Here is a 17,481-nt window from a genome sequence, read left to right as displayed (position 1 = left end):
ATATGTGATACTATACTAAATACTATTTCTCTGTTACTTTAAGATCTACAGGTACTATTAAAAAAGCCACACAAGTTAACTAGTACAAATATTATTTTCATTTTATAGATGAAGAAACTCAAAGTCAAATTATTTGACTTATAGTGCCTTAGCACGGTGCCTGCACATGGTAGATGCTAGGTGATTGATGTACAGTCACATAGCTACCGAGTCCTGGAACCAAAACATTGTTTTGATAAGGAGTCCATAGACTTCACTAGAATGCCAGATTGCTCCATAACACCTAAAAGGTTAAAAATTCATATTCTAGAATATGACTTTTAAAAAGTAAACAACAGATTTTTTTTCCTTCCATCACTATCCATCTCTATATTACATTTGTTACCAGAAATTTGATCCCTCTCATGCTTTTAAAACCTAAATCTCAGACAGGTATGTCAACAGTCCCACCTGTTCTTGATTGCTGCTGATTGCTAAGAATATTCTTTCTCTCTTTCTTTGATTCCTTATTTCTGTTACAACCCTTTTACTAATTTTTTTTGTTTTTTTTTAATTTAAATTTATTTATTTACTTTAAGTTTACAACATTCAGTTCCTCAATTCCTTGAGTTTCAAATTTTGTCCTTCTCCCTCTGCTTTCCCCTCCCCCATGGCGGCATGCAATCAAATATAGGATCTAGATCAGTGCTTTTTAATGACCTTTTTTTATCACCCTCCTCTCTTTTAGGCTTGAACTTTCTAGGCAATGGAGAGATCTTAAAACTAGAGCTTCTATGTCTGTTAACCAGTTGTTCCAAAGGTGGAATCTATTACTATGTCTGTTTTTTTAGAATTTTTAGAAATAGTGGAAAAATATTTGTAAGACTCAAGAAAACTTGGAAGAGAGGCACTGTATAAGTAATGTCCTCATTAACTAAGTGGGTTAGCAATGTGTTTTGGAGATTCTTTTAAACACTCAAGTACAGTTAGCTATTAAAAGAAAATGAAATAAAAAGTTGGAGAGGAAGTATTGTGAGATGCAGCCCTGATAAAGATTTCTTACTAATAATAATAAATAAGGTTATATTAAAAAAAATCTAAGTACTGAGATTATGTCTTTGCCTGATTTGCAAAATGTTACATACGTGTTTGGTGGAAAGGCCACCTTGTTTTCTAAGTAATTGTGAACGTCGGGCTACTTTTCTATTTAAAATTTACATGTAGCAATCATTTTGAATGTAGTTTTTGTAGGAAAGTTATAATGTGAATTTTTCCTAATAAAGCCTTTATAAAGGCTTATAGCTTGTAATACTTGCTTTTACACCAGTAATTTTTTGATCATCAGAGCCACTTTGAGAAGTAAGTAGAAATAATATGTATTTCACACATGAGATAAAAAATGGGGATTAGAGGCACTAAGGTTATAGATACAGTGAGTCAGTGCAGAGATGGGACTTTTGTAGTTTGAATAGAGATCTATTACTGTCTTTTTGTTCCATGGGCCCATAGAGAAAAATACTCACTTCACTGAATGAATTTTCTGCTTTGTTCATGGACTGTTTATTTAGATTTAGTAAGATTTTTAATGTTCCATCCTTTCTTTTTAGATTGTGATAATTTATCCAAAAATTTTTAGCAAAGTTTTCAAATTTTCTGTAATTCTTTGACTAGTTGGAGTGAACAAAGGAGAACTATTTATGTTTCACTGAGAGGAATGAATTTAAAAAGTATTTATTAAGCACTTACTGTGTACCAGGCTCTGTGTTAAGTGCTAGGAATAGGAAGTCTGGCATAGTAGAAAAGACCCAGGGTTTGAAATTGAGAGGACCTTTGTTTTGATTTCCAGCTCTTCTACTTATTATCTGTCTTGATTCAGCAAATCTCTTTCCCTTTTGGGCTTCAGTTTCTTTATGTGTAAAAGATCATACCCATGTAGCTCTAAATATAAAGACTTACTAAAAGAAATAAAATAAAAAAGAGTCCTTCATGTCAGGAAATGACGGAGCCTTTATTTAATTAATTTTTGAGGAGAGGTGTGACTTAGCTGTGCAACTGGTTTTGCTTTAAAAGATAATTAAAACATCTATAACTAAAGGAGAGTTTCTTGTAGGACTAAAGTACTGAAAGAAAAATGAATAACTGAAAGAAGGGAAGACTTTGGGTTCAAGATAATCCTAGTCCTTAGCTTATCTGTCATGGCTCTGCAAAAATGTTACTGAATTTTACAAATTCCTTGATGAAAAGAAATTTTCATTTTAAAACTTGTATGAGCATCAGATTTACAATTTCAGCACAAGTGGTGCTAGAAGTCTAGATCACTAAATTAACTTGAAAAACAAAGGCCTGAAGAATAAAAAGAGAGAGCTTGTCAGTTTGCCCCCAGATTAATGGTTGTTGAATGAAGGAATGAATGAGCAAAGCACAAAGCTCATACAAACTTAAATTGAACCTGTGGAAAGCCATATTTATACAGTAAAGATGTGGTATGCAGGCTTAAGAACTGGAAAAGAAATCTTCATGCATGCTTTAATCAAGAGTTGGGTACTTTAGCTGAAAAATTGTTTGGAAAATTAACTCATTGTCTTCTGGTTCATTTCTCCCTCATCCTCAAGTTTCATGATTACAATATCAAAATAAATGAAGGTGGGGCATACATTGGTGATTTAGTTGATCTTCCTTAACTCTTAAGACAAACAGAACTACCTTTTTCTCTCAAAAAAGCCAACATGAAGTCAATTTTTACTATAAGCCATAGTTATTTGACTTTGGGACTTTATGTTATTTAAAATTGCATGTGTCATACACCTGTATACATATACTCCTTTATAGATATACATATATACAATAAGTATATTAAATTTTCATACAAAATAATTATTAATATTTTGGTCTATGTCTTGCAAATGTTTGAAGGTGATTATTTTGCCAAAGAATGGCAATGTTTTGATTTGGCGGCTGCTGTTACTAGAAATTAGCACTAAAGTAGTTGTTTTCTTGATATCTTTGTCTTTTTTTCTCATTATAGATAGTAGGGAAAACCCTTTTATTTTATCCCTATTGCTGATTATTTTTGAGATCTCTGTATACAATGAGCATGGCATAAAATTTAACTTTTGATCATGATTTTTTGTTAAACTTCCCACAAGTTAGGTATTTTTTTTAAGGAGATAATTGAAAAGAAAATATTACTGCTTATTTTTGTCTTTCCATGGAAACATTTTGTTTTATTAAATACAACTTAAAATTTCTGAGTGTGAAAAATTGGAGTGAAAACATATGCATGCTTTTGGCAAAAAAAAAAAACAACCAACCCAACAAACCCCAGAAAACAAAACACCTTAGTGATGCTTAATTTGCAATTGAAATTAAAAATTTTAAAAGCTTACACAACTATTGAGAATTATTTACAGTTTGATAAATTGTGTTATACCATGCATGCCCTCCTATCCTTTATTTTGATGACCTAGTGACATAGAAAAACAAGGAGGCTAGTCCTGCAGTCCATGGAGGTCTTCCTTTGTTACCTTTCGAGCAATATTTGCTGAGACAGTACTGAAATTGCTTCATGTTGGTAGAGATATAAGGGTTGTGCTTGAAGATTATTTTTAATTGTATTTCTTTAAGTGTATGAGATGATGTGTGTTAATAATATCCCAGGCAAAGACAAGAAAGGAAGTTGTAGCCTCTCTCGTGTGGATAGCACTACTTGCCTTTTTCCTGTGGAAGAAAAAGCTGTTGAATATTACTTTGCTTCTGATGCAAGGTGAGCTTCCACTGTTTTAAAAACAATAAAAAAAACCTTAATGCTTTAGGGAAATCATATCATTTGTTGTAAGTCTAGCCTTTTCTTGATCCTCTTCTCTCTCTATTTTTTTCCTTTGGCAGGCTTATCTTGCACTTATGGTTTAATTGTCATCTTTGTACTGATAACCTCTAAATCTCCATACCAGATTCCCATTCTTCTCTATGAGCTTTTAGTTCCAAATCTCTAATTGCCTACTGGACATTTATCCCCATGTTATATCATGCTTAACATGTCTAAAACAGCTTTTAGATATGGAACACTCCTAATATCTGGCTTTCCTCCTAAGTGCCTCTATTGGGTTGACAGAACAACCATTCTTCTGGTCACCCAGGGTTAAAACTTGGAAGTCATGGCTAGTCTATCTTCTTTTCCAATCATAGATTTTCTTGGTAATTCCTTTTATACTATTTCTTACATATAGGTTTTTGTTGTTAATATGTTATAATATAGCTTGCATGCCCCCACCATACTATGTTCTCTTGCTCATTGGGCTGTTTATAATCTTAATTTTTAGAAGATTATATTGTTCTCTGGTTTGTAGGTATATCATCTAGAAAATTATTAAAGTCAAAAGATGGGTCTTTTATAGTAACAAGTCATTTGGAATCATTTAAAGCACTGCACAGTTATGTAAATATATTCCAGCATATCCTCTTCTTCTTTGCCTGTGGCTGTTATAGAGAAGACCTGATTATATTTGAAGCTTGATGTAATTATTACATTATCTTCTTTGAATAAGAAATATTAGAGAATTATACCATCTATAGAAAGTCCTTCATTTTTTTTTGCCTTTTTTTTGGAGGGCAATTGGGATTAAGTAATTTGCCCAAGGTCACACGGCTAGTTTGTTTTTTGTGTTAAGTGTCTAAGCCGGATTTGAACTCAGGTCCTTCTGACTTCAGGGCCAGCGCTCTACTCACTGCATCACCTAGCTGCCCCAAGTCCTTCATTTTTTTTTTTTTTGAACTTTATTCAGGACATTTAAAACTGGTAAACTCTTTTAGTGTATATATTTCTCTGTTTAATGTTTTAATGTCATTTTCTAGTGGATTTTTCAAGTTCTCTGTGGTCTTATCTGCCATACTTATGTGATTTTAATATGTGTGTGTATGGGAAACAATGTTTTTCCTTCTCAGTTATATTTTGTTTTTCTGAGTCATGCTTTCTAAAAAATCAATAACTAGTGAATGGATTGGGATTTTATATTTGTACTATCCTTTTCCCCACCACTTCTGGAATTGTGAAGATGTGTTCTGTTACAGAAAATTGTGAAAGTCTTACTGTTTTAATCTTAGGAAGGTTTGATAGAGATGAAAAAAAGCATATTGATCAGTAATTTATGATATCTTTTTGGTGGGTGGGACTATGATTTTTTTTTCCCCTTTTCTTCAGAATGATTTCTCTTGGAGATTTCTTGAGAATTGATCTTTGATCACCTTTGAAATTGGATCTCCTATAGCATGACTTTCTTCTGGATATGCAGTTGATATTCTCAACTTCATTCTAAGGGCTATTAACATTTTCTCACATCAAGTATAGTGGTAAAGACTAAATGTGGTGATTCCACTATCAGACTGCGTCACTGGAAAAGTGGCAGTGTACCTTTCCATTTCACACCTATGGTAGAAAATAGTATGAGTATCAAATCCCAGAATCAAAAGTTGAAAGAAACACAAGAGACATCTAGTACAGTTTACACTTGAACCAGGAACCTCTATAGCAAACCAGATAAATGATCATCCAGCCACTGCTTAAACCTCAGCAATGCTGGAGAACTGATTATGTCTAAAGACATTCCATTCCACATTTGGGCAGCTCTTAATTATTAAAAAGTTTTCCTTATATGGAGGTGTCTCCTTGTCTCCTTGTAAATTTAACTTTGCTGTCAGGGAAGGAATTTATAGTCTTACTTTGAGAAATAAGACATATATCCTCAAAATTTAGAGAACTGTGCCAGGAAATGGGATATTCTGTTAGATCCTGACAGCACTTTATTTATTGTGGATGCTCATTCAGTATTTGTTGAATGAGTAACTAGCTTCTTCAGATAGAAAAGCATGGTGTCATTTGTATTTGGTTTTTGTTTCCTGATGGAAAGTTCACTTGCTCTATAGCTAATCTTTCTATCCCAATTCCCCAACATTTTTCTAGTGCTGTCATAGAACACACCAACCGTGTGATCTTTCTTGAAGATGATGATGTGGCAGCTGCGGTGGATGGTCGTCTTTCTATTCACCGAATTAAGCGTACAGCAGGAGATCACCCTGGCCGAGCTGTACAGACATTACAGATGGAACTACAGCAGATCATGAAGGGTAAGGCACTTTATTTCATTATTTCCTTAGTGAAATGTAGAAACATTTCTTAAGTGCCTACTGTCAGTCACCAATTTACCGTTATACTTCAAGAGCACATTTATAAGTCATTTGATAGGAGTGGAAATGAAACAGTGTTATATATAAGGATTAGATTTCCAAGACATATGGGGAATCAAAATACTTTTAAGTTGAATAGATTGATTCTAATGTATTATGTCATATAAAAGTTTATTTATCCTTCTTGTATTGTTATCTGTATTTTATTGCTGTAGAACTCAACAACTATTTATAATGCTGTTTGTATGGGAAAATGTGTTCCTGTCTTGGCAACAAGAATCATATATTTTTTTGGAGAGTTGGAAGATATCTCAGCAGTTACCTAGTCCAGTTCATACACAAATGGACTCCCCATTATATCATACTAGACAACTGTTTGTTCAGCCCTCTGCTTGAGGACCTCCACCTGCCACCTCCTGAGGCACTTTTGGATCTTTTCCACTTTTGTATAGTTCTTTTTTTTTGAGAAGTTTTTCCTGACACCAAGCTTAGATTTTCCTGTTTGTAACTTTCACCCATTACTCCTGTTGGCCCTCTGCAGATAGGCAGAAATAATTCTATTCACCCTTCCACATGATGATAGTTCTTCTGATTCTTGAAGAGAGCTATTAGGTCCTCCCTGAATATTCTTTTCTCTAGGCTCAAAATACCCATCTTCTTTAGCTGATTCACAGATTTCATGGACTCAAGTCCCCTCACCATCCTGGTTGCTCATCCTTGAACATTCCCTAGCTTATCAAATCACTTAAACCATGGTAGGCAGAACTAAAAACAATACTACAGAAAAGGTCTGACAAGGGCCCAGATTACAGTGGGACTCTCTTGCCTTCCTACTTCTAGAAACTATGCTTTTCTGAATGAAGCCCAAGATCATTCCTATTTTCACTACTACATTACGCTGTTGATTTATATGGAATTTGCAGTTCACTAAAGTGCTCAGATTCTCTTTATAACAATTTCTATATATCTATGCTTCCCCCATCTTATACGTTTGAAGATGTCTTTTAGTACCCAAGCACAAGACTACCTTTATCTCTATTGAATTTAATTTTATTGAATTTAGCTCAGTATTCTCCTTGCCAAGGTCTTTTTAGATCTGTACCCTGTAATCCTGTTTGTTAATAGTCTCTTCTAGCTTTGTGTCATTGGCATAAATGATGTGCATGTCTGCCTTTATCCAAACCACTGATAAAAAATGTTAAAAAGCACAGGTTCAAGTGTGTCTCTCTGATTGTATTTTCATATAATTTTTATCTCTCTGTCTTCTCCAAAAAGGAAATGAATTTAACCTGGCCTAACATTCTTTTTTTTAAAAATTAATTTATTTGTTTACTTTTAGTTTACAAGATTCAATTTTACAATCCCTTGAGTTTCAAATTTTCTCCCCCTTCCTCTCCCCCCCCCCCAATGGTGGCATGCAATCAGATATAGGGTCTGCAAATACCTTCACATTAAACATTAGTCAGGTTGTAAAGGATTATAACTGATGGAATGAACAATGGGAAAGAGGAAACAAAACAAGAAAAAGAAAGAGAGCACATAGTTTGCTTCAATCTGTGTTCAAACTCTATAGTTCTTTCTCTGGATGTGGACATCTCTTTCCATCATGAGTCTTTTGGAGTTGTCTAATAACCTTGCATTGCTGAGAAGAGTCCAGTCTATCAAAGTTGGTCGTCACACATACCTTGTGTCTAATTGTGTACAAATTTCTCCTGGTTCTTTTCTTCTCAACATAAGTTTATATAAGTCTCTCCAGGTTATTATGAAGTCCATCTGCTCCTCATTTCTTATAGCACAATAGTATTCCATTACATTCATATACCACAACTTGTTTAGCCATTCCCCAATTGATGGGCATCCCCTTGATTTCCAATTCTTTGACACCACATAAAGAGCTGCTATGAATATTTTTGTACATATGGGCGGGGCCTCTTCCCAATTCTATGATCTTTTTGGGATCCAACCCTAGAAGTGGATTGCTGGGTCAAAGGATATGCATTTATTTATAGCCTTTTGGGCATAGTTCCAGATTGCTCTCCAGAATGGTTGAATCATTTCACAGCTCCACCAGCAATGCATTAGTGTTCCAATTTTTTCACATCCTCTCCAGCATTTATCATTTTCCTGTTTTGTCATTTTAGCCAATCTGACTGGTGAGATGTGGTGCCTCAGAATTGTTTTGATTTGCATTTCTCTAATCAATAGTGATTTAGAGCATTTTTTATATACTTGTAGATATCTTTAATTTCTTCCTCTGAAAACTGCCTGTTCATATCCTCTAACCATTTATCAATTGGGGAATTGGCCTAACCTTTTTTTTTTTTTTTTGCTTTTAGGGGGGCATTTGGGTTTAAGTAACTTGATCAAGGTCATACAGCTAGGTTTTTTTTGTTTGTGTGTGTTAAGTGTCTGAGGCCGGATCTGAACTCAGGTCCTCCTGACTCCAGGGCCAGCACTCTACTAACTGGCCTAACATTCTTAATGAAGCTATGTTGACTTTTTGCAATCACTGCTTCCTTTTCTAGATGTCCACTAACAATTTCTGTAATGATCTTCTCTAGAATTTTATTGGGAATTGAAGTTCACTGGTATATACCGTGTTTCCCCGATAATAAGACCTATCCTGAAAATAAGCCCTCCCCTTACTGTGTAAGATTCCTCTAAAATAAGCCCTCCCCTGAAAATAAGCCCTATTGAGATTGCTACTGTAGTGAAGGTGATCTCCTGCGCTACACGCTACATTACGGTTCCCCCTGTATGCACCCCTTCCCCCCCCCCCCCCGTGAAACGCACGCCGCGCTCCGAGCTGCATCCAATCAGAGCTGCAGCAGTGAGCGCGTCATCCTGTTCTTCCCCAGTGATTTGCTTACTGAATAAAGGTACATTTTTTTGTTCACATTTACCTGTTTATTAAAATTGCTGTCAATGTTCATTAAAATAAGCCCTCCCCTGAAAATAAGCCCTCTGGTGTTTTTCTGTCCAAAAAAATTAATAAGACAGTGTCTTATTATCGGGGAAACACGGTAGTTTGAAGACTGTTCTCTTTCCTCTTTTTTGAAAATCAGAGATTTATCTTAATACTTTTTTCTGGTGGCAAGAACCAGGGATTCCATATTATATTCTCTTCTACCATGGCCACAAGCAATGGGTACAGAATGTGTGGTCAGAGTTGGGTTTTTCTCCACTCCTATCCTACAGCAGTGGCTTCTGTAGCCTGGTGGGTTGGGTAGTGATAAAAATACTCCACACTTTGGGGGGTAAAATAAATTCGGGCTGTCATGGGCTTTCAGCAGAGCAGAAGTTTGTTTTAGAAGTTACTTTATGAACATATAGGGGTCATTTGCAAGTTGGGTTCACATGTTAGGGACTGTCTGTAGATATGTGCTCATGTAACAGGAGTGGAATGTAAAGAAGCAACTAAATTTCTCAAAACTGTGTAGTCAGCTGGTTAAAAACCAGCATTTAGGTGTGTTCATCTTTTTTCAATTGTGATAAATTCTTATTTGGGTTGTAAAATAACTGTCATTTGAATTGGTTGTATGCCATGGAGTGTAAAGTGAGGGAGTGTGTAGCCTGTAATAATAGGAATGATCATATTAATGCTTTGAAACTGTAAGAAGATAGCTGTATTCATTCTTTATAATCATCTAAAACTAATTTCGTGAAACTTTTATTAGAGGAAAATTTTTGTTGGTCTTTTTTTCAGATGTGTTGGTCAACTATAATATTTATTATAGAGGCAGCTAAGTAGTGCAGTGGATAGAGTGTTGGATGTGGAGTCAGGAAGACCTGGGTTCAAATGTGACCTTAGATAACTTATTAGTTGTGTGTGAACCTGGCCAAGACATTTAATCTTTTGAATACTTCAATTTCCTCATCTGTGAAATGAAGATAATAATAACACCTACCTTCTAGGATTATTGTGAGATACTATTTGTAAGGTGCTTTATATGAATACTACTTAAAATACTTGTAGTGCTATATAAATACTAGCTGCTGTTACTATTTTTTGGTTTAGTTCTTTTAGAATGAACTATGGATCTTCATCTGGTTACACACACACACACAAAATCTAACCTAAAAATTAAAGGAAAAGTTATTTAAAAGTGTTTTGATTTTCTTTTAAATTTTTTTTGCATTTATTTATTTATTTTTAGTTTTCAAGATTTTGAGTTCCAGATTTTCTCCCCAATTCTTCCCTATCTCCCACCCCAAGATGGCATACATACTTACTGATTAATTTCCTTACTTCTTATTTGCAAAGACTAGCCTTTTTGAAATGACAAATAACTCTATTGAATGCATCTTTTTGCTGTATCTTTTAATGAAAATAATTTATCCTCCACCTCATTGGTTCATTTTTCTTCCAAAATTTTTACATAGGGTGAAAATTATGCTAATTCTTTAGATTCTTGCAATTAGATATTTTGCTCTATTGTTACTGGTCCCCTTTTTTCTCCCTCGCTTCCCATACTTAAAAAATTTAAGGAAATTTTGTTAATTTTCAAAAATTCAACAAAATCTCTCCCCCTTAATTAGTAATAATAGAATGCTATGTGAAGCTTCCTACTTTTTGCTTTACTTAATGTATTGATTTCCAGATTGTCCTCATGATATTATAATTTGCTTTGCTTATAGGCAACTTCAGTTCATTTATGCAGAAGGAAATTTTTGAGCAGCCTGAATCTGTTGTTAACACAATGAGAGGAAGAGTCAACTTTGATGATTATACTGGTAATTAAATGTCTATTTCTTAACTATTTAAAGGTATCTTAGTTACTGTGAAGATTGAAATAGGTAATATAAAGATCCAATATGCTTTCTGTTTATTTTTATAGTCTTAGAATAACAATGAAGTACAAACCCATTTCTAATAAAAACCCTTGGAGTCTGCACTAAAATGTATTTTTTAGAAAAATGATAAAAAAAAAATAAATACTGCTCACAATAAAATAAAACCTGCTCACAAGGAACTTATTATTAGGACTTAAGTCAGATAAGCAAGCATTTATTCACTTCCTAAAATCTTAGGGTGGAGAGGATATCCTTTGAAACTTGATTAAGGTAATTTTAAGGCAAATAAAAAAACGATTTTAGGGTAGACATCGAGCTCATGGAATTCCGTAAAGGAGTGGAGTGATGTAGGCACAAGATGTAATTAAATTTTAAAATGATTTGAGGAAATTTTGAATGGTTGAGCCATAAATAACTATTAGGAGAAGTTGAGACGTTCTTACCTTTTCAAAGATCATATGAAAGATTAGAATTCTACATCCTACAGAACTTCCTTTAGGGAATAGGATAGTGACAGAATGCTGGACAGAATGAACCAATAAGTCTGACTGTTGCAGTCATAACGGTTTATGTGTTAACTTCTCACCTGGATTATAAAGTCTTAGAGATCAGTACCATGTCTTGTACTCCTTTGCATTCGTTTTAGTGCCTAGCATAGAAGAGGCTCTTATTATTTGGTGACTAAAACAGTAGTAGTAGGAGAGAAGGGGATTGAATGGTAATGGTAAGAGTGTGGAGTAAATGAGGGATAGCTTCCTTAGGGGAAGTAAGATAGTGAGCTTTGAACTAAATCTTAAGAACAAGAGACCTGAATTGGCAGCAAACAGGCATTGGTATATACAGAGGCAGATAAATAGGAACAAAATTATTTTCAGAAGGTGGTAGTTACATTAATTTTTCTAGGGAAGAACCCTTCTGTGTCCACTAAATTTCAAAGATGTCTTCTTTGGTTATGGAAATCTTCATTCAGATGTCAGTTGTCAAATATTAAATAATCTATGGAGGCAAAAAAATCCTATTTTCTAGAATAGTCATTCTCAAATGTTGTTACTCAAAGCATAGTATTTTTTTTTACTTGGAGAATCACAGTATACTGTGAATTTTGAATTTGAATTTGCCAACAAAGAAGGGTTTTGAGAACCTCTAGATCCATAAGCCAGGCCTCAGAATTCTTTGCCTCTCAGTCCCCTTTTCCATCCCTTTCTCCTCTTCTTGGGCAGGGTGTTGAGCACTTCTGGGGCTGGAGGGATGGAGAGGAGTTTAGATGTGTGTGCTAGCATAACTTTTGAGAACTACTGGACTAGCAGCTGTGATAAAAAAGGTAAAGGAGACATGGTTCCTATACCCAAGAATCTTACAGACTATTTCATAGAGACCTATACTTCAAACTAGAACACAGGCCTTGAATAAGGGAGATACAAAGTGCTGTTGGCCATTTTTTTCTAATTTTATTCTTTTTTTAAGTTTTGAATTTAAGCACCAAATAAAATGAGCATTTTCGTGTACAAAGTAGAGGACAGAAAAGGGAATTGATCGTATCTGAAGCTGTGAATCTCTGTGTCCATATTGCTTTGATTTAGCATGTAAATTTTAGTGTTGCCCTTCTTTGTCTTTTGCTTCCTGTCGTCTTCTCGGCATTAAAAAAATGCCTCAGTGACTGTCTTTCATTTGGGGGGGCAACCTTATTGCTATATTCCTTTCCCTTTCTCACCGTTCTGCACTGAAGGAAAAAAAAGAAAAATGTAACATAACATCCTTACCTTGGCAGTGTTTGTAAATTGATGTCTCATTTTCATCTTGAGTCTCTTATCCCTCTGTGATGAGATATGTAGCAGGCTCCATCAGTGTTTTGGAAGTGTTGTTTGTCACTGCACTGATCAGAATTCTTATATTTCTCAGAATTGTTGTATTTGTTCTTGTCCTGGTTCTGCTTAGTGCTATTATTCCTGAGGAGAGAAGGGAAGCAGTGAATGCTTTAGAGTGGAAGGAAAATCTGATTCTAACCTTAAAAAATGGGTAGTTTTTTCTAAGGATCCATGAAGGTAAGGACATTTTATATAGAGAGCAAACAGTGTCAGCAAAGGCATGGGGCAGGGTGGAGGGAGTGTGCTAGTAGAATTGTTACTAGTTTTGTTTGGCTATGATGTAAAATAAAGGGGAACAGGAACAGTATGAAGACTGAAAGGATAAGTTGTGGTCAAATTACATAGTCTTTTGAATGAATGTTATGTGAGCTAAGGAAATGGAACATCATTGGGTCTGATAGGCTTGCAATTTAAAGGTTTTTGGGTGGTAGAATAACACGATTAGATCTATACAGTATATTTGGCAGCAGCATGAAGGGTATATTGGATAAGGGAGAGACTGGAGTTAGGAAGACCAGTTAGAAGGTTCATTAAGGCCTATAATATTAGGTGTGGGGAGAACGGGAATGGAAAGGAGGAATGGATTAGAGATTTTGTAGAAGTGGAATTGGTGGTATTTAATACCAGTAATACTGTTTTGAATATAACTAACTGGGAAAATGGCAGTATCTTGACACTAAGAAAAGTCATGCAAATGAGCCAGTTTCTGTTAAGGATAATGATACTTGCTAATATATGTTTATAATTCTCAAGAATTTTGAAAATGTTTCCTTGATATGTTAAATATAAAAGTAAAGTTTCTATTTCAGCAGAAATAGAATTTCTACTTGTGAAATCTTGATACAAAAAAAAATTTTGCTATAGGAAAGTGTTGCATGTCTTTAGTGTCATTGGCAATACAGACTCCTGAAATGCTATCAAATGTGGCATTTTAAGAAATGTAAATAAATCTTTATTTCAGTAAATTTGGGAGGTTTGAAAGATCACATCAAAGAAATCCAGAGATGTCGACGTTTGATCCTTATTGCATGTGGGACAAGTTATCACGCTGGCGTTGCAGTAAGTGGTTTCTTGAAATTTCAGTTGCATTTGGTTTTGTTGTATATTCAGAGTTGCTCTGATAATAACCATTAAAATGTCTTTGCTAAAAGCTAATGTTATTTTTCTCATATTTGTTGCAAAAGTGAAATCGACAAGGAATTTAAAAGCTGCTTTAAGATGTTGCAGTGGTATAGGGTAATTTAGTCCTGAAAAACTGACCTTAAAAACACTTAGAGACTAAGTAGAATCTCTAATGTTTGTTTCATGGAGGGTAGCAAAGTAAAATCCCTGCTATTTTAGAAAAAATCTTTAGTTCTCTTTTTATCCTTGCCTTCTTTTGAGAATCAAAGAAACTTCAGATTTACCTGATGTGAAAGATATTTTTACCTCCCAAAAAGTATGTCCTGGTCCTTTTTTTTTTTTTGGAGGGGGGAGAAGACAAGGCAGTTTGGGGTTAAGTGACTTTCCCAAGGTCCCACAGTTAGTAAGTGTGTCAAGTGTCTGAGACTGGATTTGAATTCAGGTCCTCTTGATTCCAGGGCCGGTGTTCTATTCACTTTGCCACCTAGCTGCCCCGTCCTGATTTTGTAAGACTTTTTGGCCATATTTTTAATTAGAAGTTTAAATATTAGCCTAATGACAATTGGTTTAGTTTATTTTTAATGTACAGCCATTAAATTGAAAGGATTTTTCTGTCCAAAAGTAGAAGTTAGCTACTAATTAGTATCTTACAGCATTAATATTTTTATGAGTGTTTCTCTTAAATAATTGGCTTATGGTAGTTGACGAAAACCAATTATCAGCTTACTCATGTTTCTTCAAAAGCAATCCATTCATTCTAGTGAGTTTTTTTTGTTGTTGTTTTTGATAGAGTTGAGCAGGTAGATGGTTTCCAGATATTTTTACCCCAACGATATGATGTGAAAACTAGAAAAAAAAGTCTGAGAAGTAGTGGTCTTCCCTTTGGCTGGAGACTAGACTGTACTCAGACCATTCCAGAAGGAGCAGCTGCTCCAGTGGTTCCTATGTTTTTATTGCATCATGGCAGAGGGGACAAAACTTACTGTTCCAGTTGTAATATATAACAGTAGTTTTCCATTCAAAGAACAACCCATCCATTAATAAAGACTTAATCTTTGTTTTGATAATGCTGTTTTTAAAATATTTAAAGTTAAAGTAATTGATCATTCATGGATATTTTTCTCCCTCTGTTCACTAAAAAATATGTCTCTAGATTAGTATGTGTTCTAAAGAGTTAACATCAACTATTGATCCCTAGATATTTGAAGGGAAAATTTTGCTTTTGATGTATTTTGTACATGGATAGCTTATTTGTAAATAATAATAGCATATTGATGCATATCAAAAGTAGGAAAGATCAGAGGATCATTTTTTTAGATGAAATATTTAAAAACTTTATGGTAGTTTGCCTGGAAGGAAAATCCTATGTTATTTGTTAGGGTTTTCTGCCTCATTAGAAAATTCTTATTTTATACACTGCTTATATAAACCTCATATAACCTGTACTTCAAGGGAGCAGCAGAACCTTAGATGCAAAACTTTGTGAAATATATGTATTAATGTTTAGAGGTGGTCAGGGAGGTTAATTTGCTTTATATATTTTGAACATGAATAGCTTTTTTGTAAATAAGAAAACAGAACATTGATAAATGTGATAAAAGTTTGTTGAAGCAAAACTAGCTTTCTTGTCTGAATGTTAGGTTGTCGAGTCTTCAATGCCAGGATAAGAAATTTATATATATATATATATATATTTTGCTTTTTGGAGGGCAGGGCAATTGGGTAAACCTTTTTGGGTTACTCTTGGGTAACTCTTAACAGAGACTTGCCCAAGGTCACACGGCTAGTAAGTGTTAATTGTCTGAGGCCAGATTTCTCTTCACTGTGCCACATAACTGCCCTAAAATTAATATTTTTAATTGTAGGATAATGAAGTTGTCTTTTTTTTTTTTTGGAGTGGGAAAAGCAGGGCAGTTGGGGTTAAGTGACTTGCCCAAGGTCACACAGCTAGTAAGTGTTAAGTGTCTGGGGCCGGATTTGAACTCTGGTCCTCCTGACTCTAGGACTAGTGCTCTCCTCAATGTGCCACCTAACTGCCCCATGAGGTTGCCTTACAGAGAAATAATACTATCCGAGTGGTCCATCAGGAAGACGACAGTGCTGACCTGGATCTCTCTCCCTGGGAGATCACTGTGCCAATGACATCACAGACCTTATCTTCTTTCCCTCCTATTGACTCGTATATTGATGGTAGTGTCCTTTGTGTGGTAGGAAACATCACATATTCTACATGGGGTAGCCTTGGGCCAGAGTGAGTCTCCTGCAGCTGGGAGGGGTTTATAGGAAGTGGAAAGCACATTTGTTTGTATCTTTGCTTTCAGTCTATTTTGGTATATTGTACTTTTCATGTATACTATGTGACTATGTGACACCAGGCTTAGGTATCAGGACCATATTTTTCCGTAGAAGGAATTTGATGGATTATTGCTTATTATTATATTTTTATTATCACAACATTATCTGGTTGTAATATAACAAATCCTCTGAAAATTGACAAGAAGCTTTAAAAGATTCTTGATTCCTTTTTTTAAAAGAGGATTTATTTATTTATTAAAAAAATTTTTTTGGAGGAGAGGCAATGGAGGTTAAATGACTTGCCCAAGGTCACATAGCTAGTAAGTGTTAAGTGTCTGAGGCTAGATTTGAACTCAGGTCTTATGACTCCAGGGCTGGTGCTCTATTCACTGTGCCACCTACCTATCCCAATTCTTGATTCTTTCAAAGGGCCTTCACATTGAAGATAATACTTATAATAAGGAACAAAAGGGAGCAAGAATATAGCTGAAATGATACTTCTGACAGTATGATCTTTTCTTCGGCCTTATTATAAAGGAAAAACAGTTACATACCATGTCTAATAAGAAGTTGGCTAAAAATAAAATTTCAGTTTTATAAAGAAAATTATTTGAAATTATGACAATGAAATAATGATACATTGCTTGTTGCTAGTAATAAACATCACTCCAAGTGTATATTTTGCCTTCAAATATTAGCTAATGATAATATGAAGCCATTATGATTAGCAAGAGGTTTAGAAACAATTTTTGTTGTGGAAAAACAAAATATATATCATCTATAAAAATGCTTGTGTTTCTGCACATAAAAAAGCATAATTTGGAAGCATAATTTTATAACCTATTAAAATTTTTCCAAATGAAGAATTTCAGTAGGTTTTGATCCTATTTGTTAAGAAGATAAACATGCAGGCCAGCTAGGTGGCATATGGAGTCAGGAGGACCTGAGTTCAAATGTGGCCTCAGACAGTCTTGGGCAAGTCACTCAACCCTAATTACCCTGCCTTCCCCCCCAAAAAAAGACAAAAAAAAGAAGATAAACATACAATAACTTCCATTTAGTTTTCAAGAATAACTGATTTACATGATACCAGCATAGCTACAAATTTATCCCTTTCAACAAAAACCTTTTTATAATTGGTGAATGGCATTAGAAAATAAGTATGATTTATTAAGTGCCAGTAATTATGCACTTCTGGATCTGCTTATCTTACATGTTTTTCTCAGCTTTGACAGCCTTTGAAACA

The 17,481-nt window shown here is 34.6% G+C and overlaps 1 protein-coding gene across 2 annotated transcripts in view; it reads left to right on the top strand.

Annotated features, from left to right (window-relative positions):
• The window catches only part of GFPT1 (glutamine--fructose-6-phosphate transaminase 1), an 89,349-nt gene that overhangs the window by 27,876 nt on the left and 43,992 nt on the right, over positions 1–17,481 (top strand). For both annotated transcript variants that reach the window (XM_069068890.1, XM_069068891.1), the window contains 4 exons: positions 3,637–3,742; positions 5,936–6,099; positions 10,798–10,893; positions 13,780–13,877. In XM_069068890.1, the coding sequence (XP_068924991.1) occupies positions 3,637–3,742; positions 5,936–6,099; positions 10,798–10,893; positions 13,780–13,877 (464 nt within the window). The remainder of the gene's footprint in view (positions 1–3,636; positions 3,743–5,935; positions 6,100–10,797; positions 10,894–13,779; positions 13,878–17,481) is intronic.

This window comes from Petaurus breviceps, unplaced genomic scaffold (assembly GCF_028583685.1).
Source record: "Petaurus breviceps papuanus isolate PSGF00001 unplaced genomic scaffold, PetGlider_PUasm1.0 90775, whole genome shotgun sequence".
NCBI classification, from domain to species: domain Eukaryota; kingdom Metazoa; phylum Chordata; class Mammalia; order Diprotodontia; family Petauridae; genus Petaurus; species Petaurus breviceps.
Note: the sequence above shows the minus strand (reverse complement) of the source record. Positions and strands in the feature narration are given on the sequence as shown.